Here is a 20987-nt window from a genome sequence, read left to right on the forward strand (position 1 = left end):
GCACGCATGTGTTTCTCTGTTATGATGTGCAATGTTTCGATTTCATCTGCTAGAGGATTTGGGGAAGAAGTTGCCATGGTAACTCAGAGGCCAGTTATATGGTCTGAGCAAGGCCATGCCATGAGGCACGTTGTTCACCTGAGGATGTTTCCGTTGTTTTGTTAGGCAGATGCAGTATGCTTACACAAACACATTAGGGTAGACAAATAACCGTTCACACATCAATGCAATTTTAAATGCAAGTTTGACAAACTGACTTTTCAGGTATATTTACCACATCTGCAGCAGCTTTCCATCTTTTATTCCTATACCATTCACAAGTCTCCAAAATTTAAACACTGTCGCTTTTTCACGGAATTGGCCACTACAACACTTAGCGGAAAACCCATTGGTATAAAGGTTAAACATCCTAGTAATTTGTCTTGTGTGAGATAACAACACTTGAAATTACACAACTGATAGTTGAAGTATTTCAGTAAGACATGGACTGATTTTACTAAGAAAATCTTTATCTCTACCAGTAATCTTTTGAATAATTTCTACATTTGCCCGAATAAAGAAAAGCTTTTCTTTTCAGCATTTATCCAGTTTGATGGCATTTCTTTCCACAGCATAGGTAATTATAATTTTCAAGCCCTGTGTGACAGGTGTAAAACTAAAGGGCGTGCTTTAGAGCTTGGTTTCAAACAGTTTGACAGCATACTTCTTATGTTAGAGTCAATCATATAACTTTGTTCATGTACAGTGTTTTTCATATAGCATCAGATATTTTCCGTTAATGTTGCAACTTCTTCATTTTGACAGCTGGCCCTCATCACACAGTGCCTCTAGATAGAAAATGTTGATGAACGTACTGATAAGACTGAATGTGTGAAAACGCTTTTATGCATTTTTATATTAAAACTGTATAAATAAATGCAAAACCTTAGTGGTGTTAGTGTTATGGTGCTTTAGATGGTTGCTAGGGGACATAGGTTAACACATAAACTTATGGGTTTGTTCATATACCAAAAAAGTAATTATGCACACACAGGCAATAAATACAAATTCTACGAAAGTGTTAGATGGCCTTGAGGATATTACAAAAATATTTATTTTAGACCGAAATGTTCTGATATACGTGAAATGCAGGCATTGAAAGGCATTTTCTGGTCCGTAAAAGAAAGCTTGTTTCAATCCTGGCTACAAACTGAGCCAGAACTGAGATGAATGGACCAATCACACATGAAGCTATCGTGACACCATCACCACCACTGTATATTTACTTCGAGCACAACAACATCATTCATCCTCAGACATGGACAGTCCCATGCAGCGTATTGGCCTAAGATGTTTGCGGTGAAGAAAAGGGGGCCAGATGAAGCTGGGAAGGCCATAGAAAGCCTCTCTTTGTGCTCCCTAATGCATTAACATCCCCATGCTCTGATTTAAGAAGACATGGGCAAGACATCATTTGCATCGAGTGCCTGTAACAAGATGGTGTACAGAGGAAAGTGACAGACTTGTGTGTCCTGTTCATTGCACACAAATAAGGAATTCTCAGAAAAGGAGCTCCAGACTTACAAAATGACATACAGTAATGTCTTATGTACTTGTGTATTGTACGTTTATGGACTCAAAGTGAAACTTTTGAAAACGTATCAGTGTTCTGGTTATGAGTCTACAAGTGAGCTTAAGAAATTTCGGAGAGGTTAACTTTATGTTATCATGTTGGTGTGGATGCTATTATCATTATCTTTATAGTTCTTCTTGTGAACAGGCCTTAATTGTATGAGAAGAGGGAAGTCCACACCACTATAACGATAACGAAACACAGGAACGATATCGTTGGAATCTAAATAGGAATCTAAACCAGGATTGCACCTACATTGACTTAAGTGGATGTGTGGACCTACATAGACTTAATGTGTGTTATGACTGTGGTGTATGTTGACTCTAATGTGCAAAAAAGATGTCATAGTAGCCAGTTCTTGCAATGGCAGTCTGCAAACTTTATGCATTTGTTTTATTTTATGATTTATGGTAGAGCACAGTCCTTTTAGAGGAATGTCAGTGGCCATATTTGCAACTCCTTCGGGGAGCTATGTCAGGCCTGCTGTGCCTTACTAATTGGGGAAATACCGAATGTCAAAAACTTCTCATCAAACTCACATTTAAAATATTTTGAATCGGCAACAAAATCGGACATGAGCTGTCCTATATAAATGTTGGCCATATGTTCAAACATAGTTAAAAATATTTCAGGTTCGTATCAAGTCAATCCGCATGAACGGTCACAAGCGTGCATCAGGACACTGATTGTTTCTGTGGGCTGCATCTATGCAGCTGTAGTGATGCCAAGACTTCTGCCAATACTAATTGGTGATTGGCTGTTAAGAGAGAGAGACTCATTCAACTGTATTGAGTGTTGCAGTTTCTCCCATTCATAGTAATATGACTGAACGGTACATTATACACGCTTTGTTTAATGCCAGCAATATAATTTAATGCCTCAATAAACATTCCTCATCTTATTGTGAATGATTTATGTGCATGTAATTTTTATCAATGCATGTCATTTGTTAATTATATTTAGTCATCAAAATGTAATAATTTAACATTTCCTAATCTGTTGACGTCACCACACAGGCAAATAGTGTTAGCTAATAGAGACTGCATACTTGCATTTGCTTTGAAAACTTCCTTTTTGTCTGGCTTCATGCTGGAATGTAACATTAAAGATTAAATCACCCACTTCACATAAAAATACATTAAGAAAACAAAAGGGGAATGTTCGTTAACATGCTACAGTTTCTTAAAATCAAAATCTTTCATTAACAAGTAACTATTTGCTCCACTTCTAAAATGACTTTACTATTTGCATGACCTCTTATTTTTTTTTAACCCTTTCTCCAAAAACCTGCCAAGGAAACTTTTTGCAATCCAGTCTTTTTCTTGCAAAAGAAAAGCCATTTTATCTTGACTTGATGTTGATAAATATTAATAAAAACGTAGTGTGTTATACTTTTTTTTTTCTTTTTCTTTTTTCCAAAGTATTTGTTGCTTATGAGAGCTAGTCTAATTTCTGCAGTAAAAATAGCCTATTGATATTTGGTTCTTGTTGTTTTGGAAAGTTTGCAGTTTTTCCCTATACAACGTGGGAACCAAGATCATTTTCATGCAGTTTTCTTTTTTTTTCACATCTAAGATGGATCACTGTTGCACTTGAAAAATTCAGTTCTGTCATTTTAAGATCTGACCTTTCCAAGGTCAGATGTGATTGTTGACAGATACGTGCATGCCTCACAGTATTTGCCAAAGCTGTTTTTCAGGAAACATTTTTTGGTTGAGGTGAACAAAAAAGCTTCCTCATTGGTTGAATATTGATCATCCAAACAATCTGTCACACTTTGTTCCGTAACCGACCAGAGGAACTTGAGGTTATTTTTAGTCCTCGTTTCAAGTTTAAGTCATTTGAGTTTCAAGGGCACTTTTATATCAGCCCTGACTGATATCAGAAGCACAAAAACACAAACCTCTTGCATTTCACTTCTGCACAGAGTGTTCTCGCTACTCAACTGAAGTTTGCACACCGTATGGCTTTCAAGCAATTCGATAAAACAATCTGCTTTTGAAACCACTTTATTCCCCTCCTCCTTTTCTCCTCTGCAGCCGTTGGTAGCCACAGTCCTGATGAGCAAGGCCGTCACAATGAGAAGCTGAGCCGTGGATGCAGATTCAGCAATAAGAGCCTTACTGGAGTAAATGGAAGAGTTTCAGGTCGACGGCCACTTCTGCATCCCAAACCACAAGGTATGGAGATATGAGCACAGTATGCACACACATAACTCCTTCCATATTTACACAGAAGTACATGCTAAATAATTACTAGAAGTACATGCTAAACTGACTTTATGCCATCTATGATTCCATGAAGAACCTTTTAATATCCCTGGAACCTTCCAGTTGCTCAAAAGGTTTCTTACAGTGGTAAAAAGGTTGGTTAGATTATAAAAAAAAAAAAAAATTCACACTAAGAAAGTGGTTCTTTTAAGAACTGTATACTTTGGAGAACTCCAAAATGGTTCTTCTATGACATCATCATTAAACCTATTTCTAGAGCCTTATTTTGCACACAAACTTGTCTTTCCCTTTACAGTAAAGCGTCCTTGAACCCTTGTACTCGATCACTAAGCAGATTGTCTGTCTTGTTTGAAAAATGTGAATGATTTCCTAGTGATAAGAGTAACAGTTTAGAGTTTATAGTATAACATTTGTAAAGTTCTTTTGCTTTTTTTTTTTTAAGAAAAAAAAAAGCGGTCAGCTCAGATCCTAAAATTCTACCATGACATCGCTCTGCGTATTCTGAACGTTGACTGCAGATATATGATTGTTGGTTTCAGAATGCTTCAACAGAGTTCCTCCTTCATAGAAACCTTTTTTATGTCTCTCTGTATTCTCATGTAAAATTAAAGGCAAAAAGCCCACTGACATAAACCTCAAAGACCACACTTACTGAATTAGAGATGTATGAAATGAGAGGGGCGGCCACTATTTATATCGGGACAGACTGGATGGAGCCGTGAGCGTTGCAATATCGCCACCCCATCAGATTTAGATTAGCTGTGATTTGCTCTCCGCAGGTAGAGACAGACTGTTTGGCTTCAAGATGCACTTCATCTCACCTTGCGGGGTATTATCAGATTCCATTGCAACATACTAAAGCTACACTGCCACCTTGTGACTACTGTTACAGCTTCCAGTTTAATAGCACTAAACCATGGACATCCAGTCCTTCCCTTGGTCTTTAGCTCCAACACACTTTCTTGGAAATTTCTTTTGAGTAAGAAGACCTCGATTAGCTGATTCAGGTGTGTTTCATTGGACTTAAAGCTAAACTCTGCAGGACGCTGGCCCTCCCTGCAATAAACTAAGTGCTTTCTTAAAATAACTTCGCTATTGGGGGCTTTCCCACGTACATGTTCTATTTGGGCACTTTGTTTTACACTTCCTTACATGCAGTTAGAGGTGCAGTGAAGCTCAGGGTGGGCTTGCCTTAAGCAAGACACTTAAAGGGATAGTTCACCCAAAAAAGAAAATTCTGTCATTAATTACACTCCGTCATGCAGTTCCTAACCTGTAAGACCTTCATTCGTCTTCAGAACACAAATATTTTATTTTTGATGAAATCCGAGAGCTTTCTGACCCTGCATAGACAGCAACACAACTGAAATGTTCCCAGGCCCAGAAACGTAGTAAAGACATCAGTGGCTACGTCTTGTTGCAAGCATAGGAATGCACATGCACATCATGGCACTGTAGTGAACGTGACGATGTGTGTCAAAGACTGACACAAAAGAGAAGAAATTGTTTAATAAAATCATTATTTTTGTTTTTTTGTGCGCACAAAAAAAAAGTTTCTCATATCTTCATAAAATTAAGGTTGAACCACTGATGTCACATGGACTTTTTAATGATGCCCTAACTATATTTCTGGTCCTTGAGCGTGATAGTTCCCTTGCTGTGTATGGAGGGTCAGAAAGCTCTTGGATTTCATCAAAAATATCTTAATTTGTGCTCTGAAGATGAATGAAGGTCTTAAAGGGTTTAGAACAACATTAGGGTGAGTAATTAACAACATACTTTTCTTTTTTGGGTGAACCATCCCATTATCAATTGTGGAACCTTGTTCCACTGGCGCTGGTAAAGTAAATTCCGTCTTTGTTTCATTAAAATACAAACATAATCTCTTTCCTCTTTGTGACTTTTTCCGCAGTGCCTCCTAAGCCAGAACACCTTCAGAGTCCGGTGACAGAAGTCTCCTTTCCTCTGACTGCTGGAACATCACCCATCACTCCCAACATGGATGGAGGAGGAGTAGGAGGGGCAAAAGGGAAGGGCATAGTGTCCAACCTCATCAGTCGCTTTGAGGAGAACAGGTAAACTTGCGATCCACATCTACCTCTTTTTCCTCTGTTCATGGATTTGTAGATACTGAAATTCACTAACATAAGTTCATTGATCTTGTTTGCTTTTGCAAAAATATACCTTGAAAGTTTAATATGTGTTTCCACGTTAGTACACTAAAAATGTTTGCGTCAGTATGATTTTTTTTTAAAAAGACGTCTCACCAAGGATGCATTTATGTAATCAAAAATACAGTAAAAACAGTAATATTATTAAATATTATTGCAGTATTTATCCCTGTGATGATAAAGCTGGATTTTCAGCATTACATGTCTTCGGAAATAATTTCTAATATGCTGATTTGATGCTCACAGATTTTCTTCTTAATATTTTGGTAGAATCCATGATGCATTCTAAAAAAATTTTAGAATCAAAACAACAGCATATATGGAGTAGAAAACTTGTAACACTTTTGTTCAATTTAATGGAACTTTGGTGAATAAAAGCAGAAATCATTATTTTTTTTAATTGTTTGTGTGATTTAGAGAGAAATGCTGTGAAATCAGAGTCAGATGTGTAATGTGATTAAATTACTGTAAAAGAATGTCTGCTCTGACATTGCACAAGAAGATCAAAAAGCAGAAGCTAGTTTTTACTCTAACGCTCTGTTCAGTGTTTCTCAAGCATTGTGAAAAGAACTGGTTTTGTGTTAGACATTCGCTGTTTTGTGTGATAAAACTTCAACACAGGAGGTAAGACTGGTTTATCAGTTTGTGTCTCTAGCCATCTATTCTTCACTGTTACTTCATACGCATCTATTTTAAAAGTACTTAAAGCTGGTGTCATTCAACAGAGTGCAATGATTTATACTTTATAATGGCTCATGCCTTATGTTTTACTGCTGCCAATAGAGCTGTTCGTAATTTGTAGGCCGACCTGGAAGGCTAATTCACCATGGACTCCCTCTGGAATTTCTAATGGGTTTTTAAGAGTAAAATAAGATCTGTGGTTCGCATTATTTGAAGAGACTTTCACATTTAGTTCTACAACATAAATTACACACTGTCATACTTCAAACATGAATTTTTAAATCATTGAACGGTTTGAAAAATAAAAGTTGCTAAATATGTCTAATTTGTCAAGCACATAAACTCATAGGTTATGTTTTAAAAGCATACAGCACTTTCAAAATTTGAGGTAACAGAACAATTGTGAAAGTCTCATCAAGTAACATGAAATTCCCAATATACTATATTTTTGCCAAAAGTATTTCATTTTTTTTGTGATTTATTGTTAATGCATTGAGTTATTTATTAAACATTGGTGTCTTCGATCTCATTGCTTTTGCTGCTGTTTTAAGAAATAAGCCACTTGAGGAAGTGCATTACTGTTTTAACCATGGTTACATGGGTTAAAACACCACAACCTCCCCTTAACCATGATCAATTCAGTGTGAAGCATTTGTTTTACTGCATACAACTCTTTCCTTTCATCTCTGAAGCTCAGCATCCCCACATGAAAAAATGCTATTGTAATTTATAGTAAATACTGTAGTGTTTTGAACCATACTAAAGTGTATTATACTGTATATATTATAGTGTTTACAACACTTTTTAATGATTGCTACAGCAAACTGTAGTATTAACTATAGAAAACTGATAAACTGTAATAAATACTGTAGTATACCTTAGTTTTTACTACAGTGAACTGTAGTGTATTGTAGTATAATTTAAAATATAAACTTAGTAAAGTAATTTGGTTATATTACTAGTTGTTATATTACCACAGCAACTATAGAATTACCACAACAAAGTACTTTACTATATTATGGTTCAAAAACACTGTAGTATTTACTATAGTATTTTTTCATGTAGTCGGGTCATATGAAACCATATGGCCACAGTACCAAAATGGACTGACCATTAAAACCCCGGTTCCTCACAAATAATCCCTGCAAGCCCTTATCCTGTTATGCCTGCCGGTCTAGTGCCATTGTGTTGTGTGTGTGTGGGTCAGAATCTGTGCAGGAATTCATCTGTAGCCAAGTAAGAGTGCACGAGTTGATGGAGTAAACCAGGGTCTGATAACTCCTGCAGCTGTCTGGCCTGGGCCAAGACGTATTTATGAATGCTGACCGAAGAGCTGTGACCTCAGACAACTGCAGGGGGTTGGGTTACAACCTCATGGGCAAAAGCTATGAAATCCATACCGCCCTACTTGTGTGGCTTGATTTGATAGCTTAATTTTGTTTTCCTGAAATACCTTGTTTGTAAATCGGTTTCATCATACCAGGTTACAAAGACTTGGCTTTTGTTCTCTGCACGGGACAGATTTGAAATGTTTTGAGTCATGCACTGAACAAAATATTAGATAGCACATATTAATCCGTCTCCGCAGTCCAGAGCTCAGCGGTGTATTAATAGCTGTCTGTAATCTGGAGTGTTCACTGTAGTGCACCGTACCCTCAGATCCACATCTCTATTCTCTATCTCACAGGAAACGCTATCTGATCTAGAGGGCAGGTGGACCGTAGACAGGGAAACAGCTGGAGGTGCAGGATATCTGTGTGTGTGTGTGTGTGTGTGTGCATGAACCACAAAGCCTTATATTGTGGCTTAATTGTGTTTCGGTTTATGCACGCTTATGTGAAGTTATGAGTTGATCGTGTTTTTACAGTGGAGTTTTGATGTTTATTAGGGATGCACAATATATCAGTGACCATGTTGCCAACAGTATAATTTTTATATCAGTATTAATCTTAATAAGAAGCAAATGTTATCAAGACATATTTTTCCCCCTATTTTTTTCTGTATCATATTTTAAGCTAAACAATTACTCATCTTCTCTTTTGTACATTGTAATATTCTAATGCCTGATTTTTCTTGTAAAATGCTTATACAGAAACAAATACAAGCTTAAATTGGGGTTTAGAATTGAACACATTTTTTGAATTTATAAACTGAAAATATCATGTCAGTTATGATATAAAATGGTATGAATTTTATGGTATGAAATATTAAATGTCTTCTATATTGTGCATCTCTGTTATTTATCGTTCATCAGTCAAAAAAGTATTCTTATTATTACATGGCGCTCTGGAATACTTGATTCTGACTGAACCATAAGTGACGCTATATCATTTTGAGTTGCAATGATATTTTATGATATTTTTTAAGGAACAAAGTCTCAGCTTTTGAACTTTATAAATTAACACTTTGCAATACATTTACATTAGTTACCATGAACTAACAATTCAAATAATTCTAAAGCATTTATTATTCTTAATGTTCATTGACACTTCCTAACAGATTAATACAATTAAATGTTCTATTTGTGCGTGAAAAGTAAAATATTTTTCTTGTCAAATCAGCTCAAATTGATGGATCCGATCTTATGTATAGTATACAGTTATTAAGCAGCCGTGTAATAAGTGGGATCCTGTCCAGTCATCCTGTCATCATCATAAAATAAACCCCCTCCAGTGTGATAAAAGAATGACCAGACAGTCTGGGTGCACTGTACATGATCTCTTACATAATTTATAGTTTGCTCCCACTGTTCCCGAAAGCATTTTGTTCCAAAGAGAAAGACCGTCTCGCTCTCTTGAGTGTGTAAATGTGTGTTCTTGCATGTTGGCATGTATCCTGAAGTAGGGCAGCCACGTTCTACCTCTCCTCACCCTCCCTGTTCCTCCCATCCTCCTCCTATCCTCTTTTCCTCCACTCCTCCCATGACCCGCTCATTCACACATCCCCTGCAAACGCACACGAGACAGAGGGGCGGACGGAGTGTTCAACACTTCTTTTAACGCCATCACATTCACACAAAAAACTCATCTTTCTCTTTCAGTTTTTTGAGTTCTCTGAAGGTGACCTTCCTCTACCTTCTCTCTCTCTATCTCAACAGTCTCACAGATATTCGGAGGGAGGGCGCTCCTCTGAAACAGGTCAGCAGATCTAACTGCAGCCCGGCTCACAAAATCTACCAGAGACAGACGGAGCAGCCCACAGACCCCGGCTCTCCTGCGAACACCCCTCGCCATGCTCTCAAACCCCCCAATGGGGTTCTAGCCCTACAGAAAAGAGAACAGGACAGGAACCGGGAGATGGACGGAATCAAGCACGGCACTGTTTCAGCCGTGAGGACAGACAGGAAGGGACTGCTGAACGGAGATGCCGCCGATGTGGCTAAGAGGGAAATTACGGACGAGGACTGTGTAGATCCACCTCACACTCGCATAGAACGGGCAGAAGAGGAGGAGAGGATAGCGCCGGAGCAGAATGACGTTGTGATGAACAGCGTCCCAGAGCAGAAGGTAAGATGGTTTTGGTATAGGAGAGGATTGGTGAGGAGCGTGTTGTCTGATCCGCTCAGATTTTGTCTGTCCGTGTGAGAGCGAGTGTGTTCATGGAGTCATTAGTGACACTGTCACACAGTTATTTGACACCTCAGGCCCAGCTGAGCCATGTGCCGTCTCATCCACCAGACTTCACATTAGCCTTACAGACCAGGCCTTCATTTCCTCTGAAAAAAGCATTGCAGATGGATTAATGCTTCTAGTATTGTGTTATTTTTTTTTTAATCTTGTAGATATGGGTCAAGTAGACCGTAGTCTGATGACAAAATCTTTCATTATGGTACACTTATGCACTCAAGGCCATTCTATGTTGTTAGTATAGTCACGGCTAAAGGGCCAAAATACAGCAAAGCATTGAGCGCATTACTGCTTTTTAAAAACAGCTGCTATACATTACCAAAATGAATTGTATTAATAGCATTTTTGGCCACGACATAATTCAATTATTTCCATTTGTGTTAATCATAGTAATTAAAATCAAGATTAATTAAAATGTTATTTAGATAATTTTATTGTTTTAAATTATTTTATAATGAATAATAGTATTTGATTAACATTTTTTGATCGCTATATAATTCCTATACTTACATTTGTGTTATTTTACATTTCCATTTCTTTTAAACGAAATATAAATGATAAAAGACCAGATTTTCGGTGAATGTGAACATGCGTGAAGCCTCAAAAACACATACCTTCTATCACACCAGTCCCTCTTTTATTGGCCTAACTTGTTTCCTCTTGTCCATCCTTTAATTTCCTGTCCTCTGAGGTAAGTTTCGACTTAATGCGCTTCTTTAGAATTGCAGTCAGCTGTGCCAAAGGCTGGATGTATTGGAAGTTAGCTCGGTTCTTTCATCAGCTAAGTGGGGAGGGTGTCTGAAATAGTTCAAAGGTTGTTTATGTGAGCTCTGATAAGAAGAGATTGGACATGTGTCTTTAAAGTGCTGACAGGCAGATAGCAGTACTGTTTTAGGGCAGTGTACATCAGGAAGTTGCTTTAACAGACTGTGCAGCGAGTGTATGCCAGTGGATGTTCACTTGTGTATGGGTGTGTTAGAGAGAAAGGAGGGTGGAAATGTTCTGGGAAGGTGAGAATTGTAGGTGGAGTGGCAGTTAACCTCTGAATTTGACCCTTACGTTCAGAGCTCTGTTTCCCTTCAGCCCTGAGCTGAGCTGGGTCTCACACCAGAGACACATCAACAGTGTTACAGTTCCCTCTCAGCAAATTCGACAAATGTGTTGTGTCATTTCAGTTGAAAAGAGGCAAAAGCTCAGAACTTTAGACAATCTGAATTATTCATAGTACCCCAAGAAGAACTGGCGAAGGAATAGAGGTCATATTCCAACCTAAAAATAAAAGGAAAAAACGTGTATTTATATTTAGCTTGAAGACTATCCATATTTTTGTAATCATGGCATTATTTTGTTTTTATTATTTATTTATTTTATTTATTATTCTCATTTTACATCTAAATGGTAATAAAAAGAGTTTACAAATGAGTATTTGTAGCAGAGATGGGGACTCGAGTTTGAGACTCGGACTCGAGTGCGACTTAAGTCGCACAAACAGTGACTTCAGACTCGACTTGAGACTCGTCCTCGAAAGACTTCAGACTCGACTCGGACTCGAGCTCCGGGACTCGTGAACAATGTTAATTTTTAGTAAACGTCAGATGAGATCGCTGTTAGAGTTGTGACGTTCGCGAACGAACCGATTCTTTTGAACGGCTCATAAACATGAACGATGGGAGCCGAGTCACGGCTGGAGGAGAGCAGTTCTTTCTGTCGTTCTTTTTTCCTATGCGTGTTTCAGAGCGCGTGTTTCACACAGATGCACGCAAATGAGCTCCTCCGCGAGACAGAACAGTTATAGGGGGAGGGGCGCACCCAGCGCAGGCCAACCCTTTATAGCGCGATGATATTAGTTATTAGTTGTGCACGCATCCTTCACGTGAGTACTCCAGTGGAAAAAAACCTGCGTGCCTCTGTCATTGGGTAGGAGCGAAGCCATGACGTTTTGCACAGATATTCATTGCAGCCCACTTTGTTATTGTTCATTGACTTGAAGGGGCTGATGTCCTATTTGCAAAGTTTACAGTAGTAATAGTATGTAGACATTTCCATTTTATTTATTCTAATTTTATCTACTTTAAATATTTTTGGTTCTCTATCAAAATGTTCTTGTGTGATAACAATGTTCTTTTTTGGAAGTGTTTGTAGTAAAAGCTGTTTTGCCCAGAAATTCATTGCAGCCGGCTTTGTTTTTGATGTTTATTTGTGAGTAGGTATTGTATGAATAACATAAGTCAGCGTAGCTTTGTTCATTCTTAAGCCAGACAAGAGGTGTGCAGCTATACAGCCAGGACAGACAGAAGGCCATTACTGAATCCATAAATGCAAAATACAGATATTAACTTAAAAGTAAAGCATTCTTGGTGTTTTTGTCATGTTGCAATAGCCTGTTTACACTGATTATATACCAAAATCAAAGTTGATATTGTATGCTAATAGATAGAGTTGTCATAATAACATATTACATGCTTTGAATTCCTTATATATAGCTATGCAGTGTTCTAAGCAGCTTGGATGGGTCGCTGTACGTGATGCAACATTTATTATAACCAGAGACTTAATATAATAAAGAGACTTGAGACTTGACTTGGACTCTAGCTCAGAGACTTGAGACTTGACTTGGACTCGAGCTCAGAGACTTGAGACTTGACTTGGACTCTAGCTCAGAGACTTGTGAGCATCTCTGATTTGTAGTAATGCTTTTTTTTATTGTCATTCATATTTTATATACAGTGTTTTTTTTGTGTGTGTGTGGAGCCACTTTCACACTGCGATTACGGCAAATACACGGGTAAAGTGTTACGGCAATTGTTCCCGGGCCACTAGATTTTGCACTTTCACACTGCCAGTGATGACCCGGTATATGTGCGTGCTTTCACACACAACCCGTAAAGATCCCGTAACGACACGTGACATCAGGACGTGACGTGTAATGTATGAGTCGAAAACGTTAGGCACGTTGATCTTCCTTCTAAACAGCCGGTAAAAGCGCCTCACGATAACACGCATCAGCACTTCGACACCGCATTAGATCTGGCTTTTGTTCACACAGCGCTCGTCCCGGGTTGAACCCAGCAATGTTACTAGGTTCCCGACCCGGGTTCAATGCCGGAATCAATCCCGGGACGTGGTTGCTTTCACACAGAAGGCGACCTGGCAATGTTCCAGGTCCGACGTGCAGTGTGAAAGGGGCTTGTGTGTGTGTGTGTGTGTGTTAAATATGAAATTTTTCACCATCAAAGATCTATAAACAGCAACATTTGCATGAAGACAATATGTAAAAAATGATGCTGATTTGTATTTATGTTCAAATTGAACTTCTTTTATTTAGGAAACAAATGAGCAGAAGCTCTACAAGATCGCAAATGAACTTCTGCAGACAGAGAAGGCTTATGTTGCACGACTCAACTTATTAGATAAGGTAAGGGCTCATATTGTTTTTCCAAAGACTGACCAAACTCTTGCAAAGCCCCGAGTGGGAAACCAGTACATGAGCATTGATGTTCAATCTGTAGTATGCACACACATACATCATCTAACTCTGGCCCTGCAGGTGTTTTATGCCAAGCTGTTAGAAGAAGGAAAAAAAGACACGTTCCCCATGGATGTGGTGAAAAACATCTTTTCCAACATCTCTTCCATTAATACCTTCCACAGCCAGTTCCTTCTTCCTGACCTGGAAAAACGCATGGGGGAATGGTAAGACGTTCACGTTTTCTCTTCTCAGACGTTGTGTTTGGTTTCATCAGTAGGAATATGGTCTTAATGCGCTGAGATTTTCCCTCAAGGACGTCAACACCTCGCATTGGGGACATCCTACAGAAACTCACTCCCTTTCTGAAGATGTACGCTGAGTATGTGAAGAACTTTGATAATGCCATGGATCTTCTGAAGCAGTGGATGGACCGATCGCCTCCATTTAAAGCCATCATTCTGGAAATCCAGGTGAGCATTGATGTATATAGTCTTACACTGCAGTTAGTTACTCTTGAACACAAGGAGAGTCCTTTTCAATAGCCTGATTTTAAAAATACTGAATTATTTGAAAACATGTTGGTAGATTTAAATACTGATATATGGCAGAATTACCACAGATAATTTCAAAATAGCCAAATTACGGCTGATGTAATCAGCCTGACTATCTTTACTCGTTGCTGATATACAGTATCTGTTTGTTTTTGCCTTCTTTAGTGTTTGTAGATTGAGTGTCTGTCTTTGTTGTTCAGAGTCAAGAAGCTTGTGGAAGTCTGTCGCTTCAACACCACATGTTGGAGCCCGTTCAGAGAGTGCCACGATACGAGATGCTGCTCAAAGACTATCTGAAGAAGCTTCCTCACGATCACATAGACCGGCACGATGCTGAAAGTGAGTTCAGGAGTGAACAGATTCCTAAATTAGACCTCAAACATGACCTTTTCGAAATGTGAAATATTTGTCTTTGCAGAGTCTTTAGAGATCATTTCCATGGCTGCCACTCATTCCAACACTGCCATTAGGAAAACAGTGAGTGTTCTTCATCTGCTGTACCAATGAATCTCTAGATTATGTCTAACAACCCTTTTTAAAGGGTTACTCCACCCCAAAATGAACATTTTGTCATTAATCACTTACCCCCATGTTGTTCCAAACCCGTAAAAGCTTTCTTTGTCTTCGGAACACAATTTAAGATATTTTGGATGAAAACCGGGAGGCTTGTGACTGTCCCATAGACTGCCAAGTAAATACCACTGTCAAGGTCCAGAAAAGTATGAAAGACATATTATCAGAATAGTCCATCTGCCATCAGTGGTTCGTAACATGAAGAATACTTTTTGTATGCAAATAAAACAAAAAATAACGACTTTATTAAACCATTTGTATGCAAATAAAACAAAAAACACCTTTATTAAAATATTTGTATGCAAATAAAACAGAAATAATGACTTTATTAAACACTTTGTATGCAAATGAAACTAAAATAACGACTTTATTAAACAATTTGTATGCAAATAAAACAAAAATAATGACTTTATTAAACACTTTGTATGCAAATAAAACTAAAATAAAGACTTTAAACAATTTGTATGCAAATAAAACAAAAATAGCAACTTTATTAAACAATTTGTATGCAAATAAAACAAAAATAACACCTTTATTAATTAGTATGCAATAAAACAAAAATAATGACTTTATTAAACAATTTGTATGCAAATAAAACAAAAATAATGACTTTATTAAACAATTTGTATGCAAATAAAACAAAAATAGCAACTTTATTAAACAATTTGTATGCAAATAAAACAAAAATAACACCTTTATTAATTTGTATGCAATAAAACAAAAATAATGACTTTATTAAACAATTTGTATGCAAATAAAACAAAAAGTTGAGTAACCCTTTAATAACTGACTCATTTTAATAACATCAAAAAATGTTGATTAAATCTCAGAAATGTTAGACACTTCAAGTAAGGCTAAAATGATGTATTATTAAGTGCTTTTCTCTTGAAATTGAAAGGCAGGATCTACAGTATATTTCAGAATTTCTCTTTATACTGTCTTCTGTCTCTTAGGAAAACCTTAAGAAATTGCTGGAGATTTATGAGATGCTGGGGGAGGAAGAGGACGTTGTGAACCCTTCAAATGAGTTAATAAAAGAGGGTCATATTCTGAAGCTGGCAGCAAGAAACACTTCAGCCATGGACCGATATCTATTTCTAGTAAGTCCATGCTGGCCATTACTGATTATGATTACAGTTCTGATTATAATAGCATTTGGCAGTGTTTTATTATAAATCTCTGTTAACTCTTCCCACAGTTCAACAATATGCTGCTGTACTGTGTTCCAAAGTTCAGCTTGGTGGGACAGAAGTTTACGGTCCGCACACGTATCGGCATTGATGGCATGAAGGTGATTGAGACATACAATGATGATTATCCTCACACCTTTCAGGTTTCTGGAAAGGAACGGACACTGGAACTGCAGGCCAGGTACAAACTGGGCCAACTATGCTTGTGTTTCTAATGCCAACTGTGTATTCTTCAATACTGGGTGTTTGAATGGTTGTCTAAGGGTAAATGGTTTTAATTGTTGCCTTATTACAGCTCTGAACAGGATAAAGAAAGCTGGATAAAGGTAAAAACGTAACATCAGCTGTTTTCCTTGTTGATTATTATCAAGTTTTTGGAAGTGCATTTTTAAAATGTCTTCATTTGTGTTTTAGGCGTTCCAGGAAACGATACACATCTATCTCCAGAAAAATGAGACCTTTAAATCAGCATTCAAAGATGTGGAAGAAGTAACGGTCAGTGTGTCGCCATAGAAGTATTATAGAAGAGCATATTTAGAATATAGAATTATTTCAATATTATTTAAATTAAATACTGTTACTATTAATTAAATGACACATTTTGGATTATTTCAATTAATAATTAAAGAAAAATATTTATTTTATTTATTTAAATTATAATTAGATTTTTGAAGTGTTTAAATATGACTTATTTTAATTGTATTTTTATTATATTCAAAATGTTGAATTAAATATTATTTAAATTAATAAAAGATGAAATAGAATTTCATCTTAGAAATAGAACATTTCTGTAAATAAGTACTACATTAATGCTAGATTAATTTGATGTTTAGATCTCATTGTGTAAGTCTGAGGTTCTTGTTTTGTGCACATGTACTTATTTTGGACTATATTCATAGTAGTCCAGATTTGCTTGCTTTTATTGTTTACACATGTCTATATTTCTGTGTAGGATCTCAAGATATCAGAACTGGGTAAAAGAGCTCCTCGCTGGATCCGAGACAATGAGGTGACCATGTGCATGAGATGCAAAGAGCCCTTTAACGCCTTGACACGCAGGAGGCATCACTGTCGGGCCTGTGGATATGTAAGCAGCAGCAAACCAAAAACATTCTTTTTTCACGGTTTAAAAATGCGTTTCATGTGCTGAGATGTCGGTTTCATTCAGGTGGTCTGTGGGAAGTGCTCAGACTACAAAGCCCCTCTGGAATATGATGGGAATAAGATAAACAAGGTTTGCAAAGACTGTAACTCCATCCTGACAGGCCACATAGACAGCGAGGAGAGAGAGGGCAAGAAGAAGGGAATTCTAGAGGTGAGTTCAGGATCATGTGACCTGGGGTCAGAACTGCATTCTATAATGTATCAATGAACACACACTGTACTGTCAGAAAAAAGGACATCATATAACACTTTATGATAAGTTGCAGTAACCAGTCATGAACAAACATTCAGTGATGCTTAACAGATCGGTTGATGTACATTCATGAGTATGTACTGTAAGAAAAAATACAAACTCAATATCAGTTTTCATTTCTAACTAGTTTGCATGAACTAATGATCTGTTTAGCATCATGCAATGCAATGCAATAATGTTTATATTATTAATAAAGCATATTATAAAGTGTTACCACCGGTACCCTGATGTTTTAACAATGTTTCGGTTTGGTAACACTTTAGAAGAGGAAGCAAAGCTAGAGTTATTTTAAAACACATTTGTGAAATATCAGTTTGTTTGTTCCCTGTTCTAAATCGACACTTTGTGCATCACTGAAGTAAACTACTTTTGATGAAGTGCTCTGGCTTAGCACAAATACTGAAAACCCGAACCCTTTTCTTTTACCTTCTTTTTGTTTTAGTTCACTTACAGTGAATGTCAGAGTGTGTCATCTCACACAGGAGTGATAAAGCTGTCACACTGCAGTGCTAAACTTCACTTCTTCTCCCTCACAGATTGAAGCCGCTCAGTTCTCGGGCAACAGTATCATGTGTGGCTTCCTGCAGTACTGCGAGAAGAACAAGCCCTGGCAGAGAGTCTGGTGTGTCATTCCTCAGAAAGAAGCTCTAGTTCTCTACTTGTACGGAGCACCTCAGGTCAGTGTGCTTTTATCTCACTGAACCTATTTCTGATCCTCCACAGCACTTCCTTTTACTAAACAAAGATTTACTTTCATCACAGGATGTCAAGGCCCAGTCCACGATTCCTCTGCTCGGCTACCAGGTGGAGGACAGCCCGAAACCCACCGACCCTTCCGCGAGCTTCAGACTAACTCAGTCTAAATCAGTCCACAGCTTTGCAGCAGAGAGCGAGGAACTGAAGCAGCGCTGGCTCAAAGTGATCCGTATGGCAGTGACAGGAGAGGTTCCAGAATCGCCTGAAGAAAGCCATTCTACGGAAATCGCCCAAGAGCCGAGCTCTAATGGTGTCTGAGCAAACAGAGCAAACTCTTGTAGAAGATTTTAGTACTGACGTGTCAGGGCTGTCGGTTTGCCAGTTGTCCTAAAGTTCCATTTGGATTCTGAACACATCCAGAATATGGGGCTTTAAAGCATATGGATATCAGCTTGACCCTTACCTGACAGATTTTGAAGTTCACAAAGGATGCAAACATACGGGACACATGTGAAGTGTACATGGAGGAACGGAGACATGCTATTCATCATCACACCATACTGACGCAGCACTGTTTTAAGCCTGTATGTAAAAATACACAATTCAGAACATTTACATGTTGTATGTATAGCATATTGAGGCAGAAATCCAGACGTGTTGACACCATTGTAAAATAATGATTTGTATATGTAGGACTTGAGCGCGTTTCAAAAGACAAGATTGCAATTTACTGCAAATATATACAGTATAATGCATTCAGATGCAAAATGCTCTGCATGCAATAGACACTGCTTCTTTAAAGCCAGCAGACATGTGTTGATCTTAGGTTGGGTTGCAGCGGTATCATGGTATTGAAATTGACAAATTGCTTATCTAGTAAGGCTGCATAAAGCGTCACATTTACTCGTAGCCCAATTTCCTTACTTTTGATAAGAAACAAAGTCTCAGCTTTCAAATTCTGTCAATTTTATCACAAAATCCAGATAATAAATGACGTTTTGGCGCTCTTTTATGTGTGACAGACAAGTGGTAAGTTAGCGTGGAGCAGGTGTGGAGCGATCGGTTTACACCTAACTAACATTACCACGAAATAAATGTGAATGAACATCAGAAGGTATGTTGGAAGATTCCGACCTTCAGTGTTGTAACCACGAAAAGAAGTCAATGAAACGGCTTGTGAATAACACGTGACAACGTTATATTTAACTTACCTCAGGAAAGTGCGAGTTAGCCAGAAGAAAGGACTTTAACCTGCTAATAAATGTTTTAATGGAAACTACCTTATGTGCAATTGAAATGTTTTTCAGAAAATCTGAGTAGCCTACTAAATTCAGTACTTTGGTCTCTGTCCTTATTAACTATTCAATATTAGTAGTTTCATTTGAGATGGGTGCAGATGTGCAGCTAAGCTAAACTGGATATAAATACATAATCAAATATGGTATACAGTATAACCTACTGTTATCATACTGCTGCAACCCTAACCAAGGAAGCAGATCTAACATGTCGCTTACGGGGGAATGTCTGGTTTGCAGTGCCTCAGCACATCAGAAATGAATCGTCGAAAAGATTCAAAGTCTGCTGGATTAGTTTCCAAAACCAAACAACAGCAGTTTCTAGATAATGTGAATAATGTTCACTCACCATAAGCTGGTTCTCATTTAAAAGCACATTCGAATCAAACATGAACTAATTTGTGGCTTTGGTGTCAGTAGCTCAGCTGACTTTATCAGCTCTCTAATCATGGTAATAGTGTCAGTATTTAGTGAAATAACTGGTTGTAAAATCAAATCTGTGTTACAGTTTCTGTAATGGATCTTTTATTGGTAGACAGTCAGTTGACCGGAGATGGTTTTGTTCTGTATATCTGCTGTGGGCTGCACGATCACACTCGGTTCGTCCTCTGGAGCAGGGACACATGTATATGTTCTTTAAATACTGTAATTCTAATTTTATTATTTAAAAATAATTTATAATGGAAATGCATGATTTTACATAGCACAAAATTACATTTTCGGTCTCTAAGTTTAGAGCCAACCATTTATTCATCCCTTTGTATTTAAGAAATAAGCATGAATTTCATTCACACTAACATCTGCGTATCCTTCGCATTACTGGAAATGAATTTGGCTTCACTTTCATCACATCAACGTCGTGAATTACAGGCCTTCTTTCACACTCAATCATTTTAAGCTGAATTTTCATTTGAAAACAAACTACTATTTGGATCGATGTGTCTGAGAAACTGTCATGTGGTAACTATGAACAATTCAAAAGCTACTTGACCTTGAAACATATCTCGGCTGTGAACTGTAGTCATATTTTTGTCTCCGTCAACCAGTTGTTGATTTCAGTGACCATATTTTCTGAATGGGACGTGCCTATGACATTTGTAGTTCTGCACACATTTTTAAAGGTAAACTATGAAAGCAACTAGGTTGGTATATTAAAAGTGAGTTTCTGTATTAAAACATGGATGTGTGCTTATTGTTGCCATTTGAAACAATCCTTACCATGCGATCTGAATGTATTCTGCTGGTTCTCACTCCCACAATCCCTTACACAGTAAAGCTACATCAGCTCTCAAAACTGAGACAGACCCTGTTTTATACATACAAATGAAACTGAAAATTACGCACTTTACTGTTTTCATAAAGCGTACCTTGTAAAATAAAACAAGATTATTCTGCAATGGTTTTGTGCCTCTGTTCTTCACTCTACAAATCACCAGAAACAAAACTGCTTTATTTGCTCAAGCAACTGTACTTAG

General features: G+C 37.6%; 1 protein-coding gene across 6 annotated transcripts in view; it reads left to right on the plus strand.

The window, feature by feature from the left end:
- LOC127977903 (FYVE, RhoGEF and PH domain-containing protein 4) overlaps positions 1–20909 on the plus strand; it is a 43966-nt gene extending 23057 nt beyond the window's left edge. For all 6 annotated transcript variants that reach the window (XM_052583118.1, XM_052583121.1, XM_052583120.1 and 3 more), the window contains 16 exons: positions 3652–3792; positions 5756–5918; positions 9793–10201; positions 13647–13736; positions 13869–14014; positions 14104–14260; positions 14542–14680; positions 14760–14818; positions 15868–16014; positions 16113–16285; positions 16400–16430; positions 16519–16599; positions 17057–17191; positions 17273–17419; positions 18058–18198; positions 18284–20909. In XM_052583118.1, coding sequence (XP_052439078.1) covers positions 3652–3792; positions 5756–5918; positions 9793–10201; positions 13647–13736; positions 13869–14014; positions 14104–14260; positions 14542–14680; positions 14760–14818; positions 15868–16014; positions 16113–16285; positions 16400–16430; positions 16519–16599; positions 17057–17191; positions 17273–17419; positions 18058–18198; positions 18284–18535 — 2411 coding nt within the window. In that variant the 3' untranslated portion in view covers positions 18536–20909. The remainder of the gene's footprint in view (positions 1–3651; positions 3793–5755; positions 5919–9792; positions 10202–13646; positions 13737–13868; positions 14015–14103; positions 14261–14541; positions 14681–14759; positions 14819–15867; positions 16015–16112; positions 16286–16399; positions 16431–16518; positions 16600–17056; positions 17192–17272; positions 17420–18057; positions 18199–18283) is intronic.
- The last annotated feature ends 78 nt before the right edge of the window (positions 20910–20987 follow it).

This window comes from Carassius gibelio, chromosome B18, assembly GCF_023724105.1.
Source record: "Carassius gibelio isolate Cgi1373 ecotype wild population from Czech Republic chromosome B18, carGib1.2-hapl.c, whole genome shotgun sequence".
Lineage (NCBI taxonomy): Eukaryota > Metazoa > Chordata > Actinopteri > Cypriniformes > Cyprinidae > Carassius > Carassius gibelio.